Source organism: Octopus bimaculoides, chromosome 5, assembly GCF_001194135.2.
Source record: "Octopus bimaculoides isolate UCB-OBI-ISO-001 chromosome 5, ASM119413v2, whole genome shotgun sequence".
Classification (NCBI taxonomy): Eukaryota; Metazoa; Mollusca; class Cephalopoda; order Octopoda; family Octopodidae; genus Octopus; species Octopus bimaculoides.
The window spans coordinates 79974338-79978181 of NC_068985.1; the positions used below are offsets into that span (position 1 = coordinate 79974338).

Below are 3844 nucleotides of genomic sequence, written 5' to 3' on the forward strand. Positions count from 1 at the left end.
GTGGGTGTAGGATTGGTGAGCTGATATTTGCAGAGCCGTTGCCAGTACCCCCTGACTGGCCTTCGTGCTGGTGGCATGTAAAAGCACCCACTACACTCTCAGAGTGGTTGGTGTTAGGAAAGGCATCCAGCTGTAGAAACTCTGCCAAATCAGATTGGAGCCTGGTGTAGCCATCTGGTTTCACCAGTCCTCAGTCAAACCGTCCAACCCATGCTAGCATGGAAAGCGGACGTTAAACGACGATGATGATGATGATGATGATGATGGTGCTATTTGACTCATCAGAAGGTGATCTTCAGCATGCACTGAATATAGCTTCACTGCTTAATTCTGTAAGGCAGGGATGGGAATAAATGTTGTAAAGACTGAGGCATTGGTCCTCTCAAGAAAGTCTTCCCAGTGCACTCTGCATGCTAGTGGAACATCACTGAGACAAGTGGAGAAGTTGAAGAATCTCAGGGATGTATTCAGAAGTAATAGGAATCAGGAGGATGAATTGGATGCGAGAATTGTAGGTGCTGGTAAAATAATGTGTTGGCTGCAACATTCGATCCCCAGAAAAGAGGTTGGTAAAACAGCCAAACTTGCTATATTCAATTCGATTTTCAGGCCTAATCTCACCTAGGGACATGAATGAAAGAGTTCAACCACAAATACATGTGGCTGAAATGGGGTTCTTCCTGGGGATCTCTGGTGCAAAGGTGAACCTCCAGCCAGGAGGTTCAATGACTGAAACAAATGAAACATAAAAGATGATAAATTAATTATATACTCACTTTGAATCCTTCCATTGCACAGATAATTGAAGGTGTCATGTATGTATTCTAACTTGAGTTGTATTTCCCTTTGATGCATAGGACATTCAAGCATTATTAACTGGTAGCACAGCTCAAGTTTATATTTATATCTGTAATGAAACATCATCATCATCATCATCATCATCATCATCATCATCATTGTAATTGTTGTCATTATTTTCATCGTTTTAACATCTACTCTTCCATGCTTTACATAGATCAGATGTCCTGCAGCCAAACATATTTTCACAGAAGACTGGGAATGAACAACACCACTTGTGATATGGTGATGTTCATTTACAATTATCTTGCAATGTCTAGACAGACACACACATACACACACATGCATGCACACATACAAAAACATGCATGCATATACACACATGTACACATGCTTGCACACACACATATTCACACACACACTCACACACATACGTAGGATTCCTTCAGCTTCCATTTATTGAATCTACTTTCAAGGCTTTGTTCAGCCCAGGATATAGTAGCAGGCAATTGCTCAAATTGTCATGCAGTGGAACTGAACCTCAAACTACATGATAGGGAAGCAAATTTCTTAACCACACAGCCATGCTGATATACGAGGCAGTGCTGAAGAGCTCCTGGCTTAAAGGGTAACTCAAAAGACCTGATTGGATGCCCAACATTCCAAGTTCTTTTACAAGGCTCAGAAAATCTGAAGGACCAATGCAATAAGTGTGTGAGTCTGAGAAGGAAATATGTTAAATAAAATTATAATTAATTGATCCTCCTGTATTTTCTTTTACCCAAAGCCAGGAACTTTTCAGCACCCCTTCATATAATATTATTATTATCTAATTGATTACAGTCATATAAATATGAGCAAAAGACACTCAGTAAAACAGGGGATGCTATGCAATGGTACAATGAAAGTACTGTGATAAAAGCTGATATTGTTCATGAACATTAAAACATTAAACAAAACTGTTTTGGTTTTCTGTTTTCAGATCTGAACCAACAAATTAAATTTTTTTTTTTAATGAGGTGACTTTGGTAACTGGTACACAGACATAGATTATTGGTTATACAAAAATTGAGGAATTACAAAATGGATGATTTTATCATACTTTAGAATTGCAAAATCTATGAAATGAGTTAACAAGTGACAGAAGATTTTTATTCTATAAAAAAAAAAAACTGGTGAAATGATTCTCAGGCACAACAGAAAGCAAAATTATTGCTGTTTTTTTTTTGTCTTTTCTCATTCAGTCAGGACGAAAGGAATGTTCCTGACTGGAAAGAGAGAGATAGGGAGAAAGATATCATCAAACTGGTTTGAATGCTTGCAGCGGCGTGGATTCCACTATAGGCAGCCAAGGTACCAGCTAATAGTGTTACTTTGGCAATGGATTGCATCACCCACCTAAGCAGACCATGGTAGAATTTGAGCACAAAGAACTGGAACAAGAACTGCAAGTCACATGGTCTGACGTTGTTACAGTTTTACCAATCCATCAACTTAGTACCAAAAGGATAAAAGGCAAATTTCACCTTAGTAGGATTTGAAATTAAAGCACAGAGAGTCAGAACAAATACCATGAGGCATTTTGTCTGATGCTCTAACTGACCAGCCAATTTGCAGCAGTAGCCATTTATATTAGAATGTAAATTTTAGGAAATAGAGTACAAATGATTGCAGTGCTGGAACTCTAGCTTCTCTTCCTTCCCTACCAGAAAATAAATGAAAACAATTAAAAAAAAAACAAAAAAACTTATGGCTTATTTCTCAACAAATGTTAAAAGGACAAACAACTGGAGATGCTGAATGTAGCAAACATATTCAAGAAGAATATTGTCCATAACATTCATTCTCTTTCAAATCCTCATGAAAATCACAATGCTATTGTGGACTCAATCAGATGAAACATGATAAATCAATGATCAGAGCAGCATATAAACCAATCTAGAAATTTAGTAAGGTTTCTAACTGTAAAGCTATAAAGGTAAATCCATAGTTAAAGGAAAATCTAAACAAAGAATACTCTATGGACACAGCATGGCCAACTGACTAAGAAACTCACTTTGCAATTATCAGGTCCAAGGTCCAATTCCACTGCATGGTACCTTGGACAAGTGTCATTTACCATAGCCCAAGGGTCAGTTGTGAGTGAAATTGTGTAGATTAGAACTTGTCCTGGGTATCACTTTAATGTAGTAGTGAGGTTTGGTGTGAGGCTCAGGAGTTCCAGGTTTTTGAGGAGCGTGGAACCACCTCTTAGCTACTATTCTTCACAAGTGGCACCTATTTGGGTCCCACCTATGGGTTAATTAGCATATTATAGCTTGCCTACCTATGCATGTAAAGACTGAATCTAGCAGACTCTGCACAAGGAACCTACATGGTTCAATGCAGTGGAAAGCAACAACAGCAGCAATGCATTGTAGAGTGTAGAGAGCAAGAGGAGGCAAGTAAGAAGACATCTTGGTAATCCACTGCTTCTGTCGCCATCCATAGTTGTTTTGACCTTATTTTGTCACTGGATTGAAGCTGGTTACAGACGAGAGAGAGAGAGAGAAAGAAAGAGAAAGAGTGAGGTTGAAGATGCACAGCTCTTCTTCAGTCATCTTCCTCAGTCATCTCTAAGGATGGTTGATAGTCCTCACCACTTCGATGGACAAACATGAGATTGAAACTGTATGGAATGTAATGTAATGTTGGATGAAATGCATCTGTAATTCAAAGCCTTGTTATTCAGCCACAATGATCTTTATTGAAGATTACATTGATGGTATCTGTGTCTGAGAAATACTCAGCCACTTATATGCTAATTCAATGAGCAGCTAATTCAGTTGATCAAGCAACAAGAAAAATCATCAAAACTGACAGAGACCCTTTTAATTTCATAAACTGAATGTTCAAAATAAGAGACTATATTTGTTCTCCATCTATATAATTATCTGCTTGTTTGTTTGCCCATTATACTTTAGTTGGTTAGAGAGTGAGTGAGAGGTGGAGTAAAAGTGTGTATTGGAGAGAGAGAGAGAGAGAGAGAGAGAGAGAGAGAGAGAGA

At 38.2% G+C, this 3844-nt stretch overlaps 1 protein-coding gene across 2 annotated transcripts in view; it reads right to left on the bottom strand.

Annotated features, from left to right (window-relative positions):
* LOC106876533 (uncharacterized) overlaps positions 1-3844 on the bottom strand; it is a 152231-nt gene that overhangs the window by 23113 nt on the left and 125274 nt on the right. For both annotated transcript variants that reach the window (XM_014925136.2, XM_014925120.2), the window contains exon 3: positions 777-907. In XM_014925136.2, the coding sequence (XP_014780622.1) occupies positions 777-907 (131 nt within the window). The remainder of the gene's footprint in view (positions 1-776; positions 908-3844) is intronic.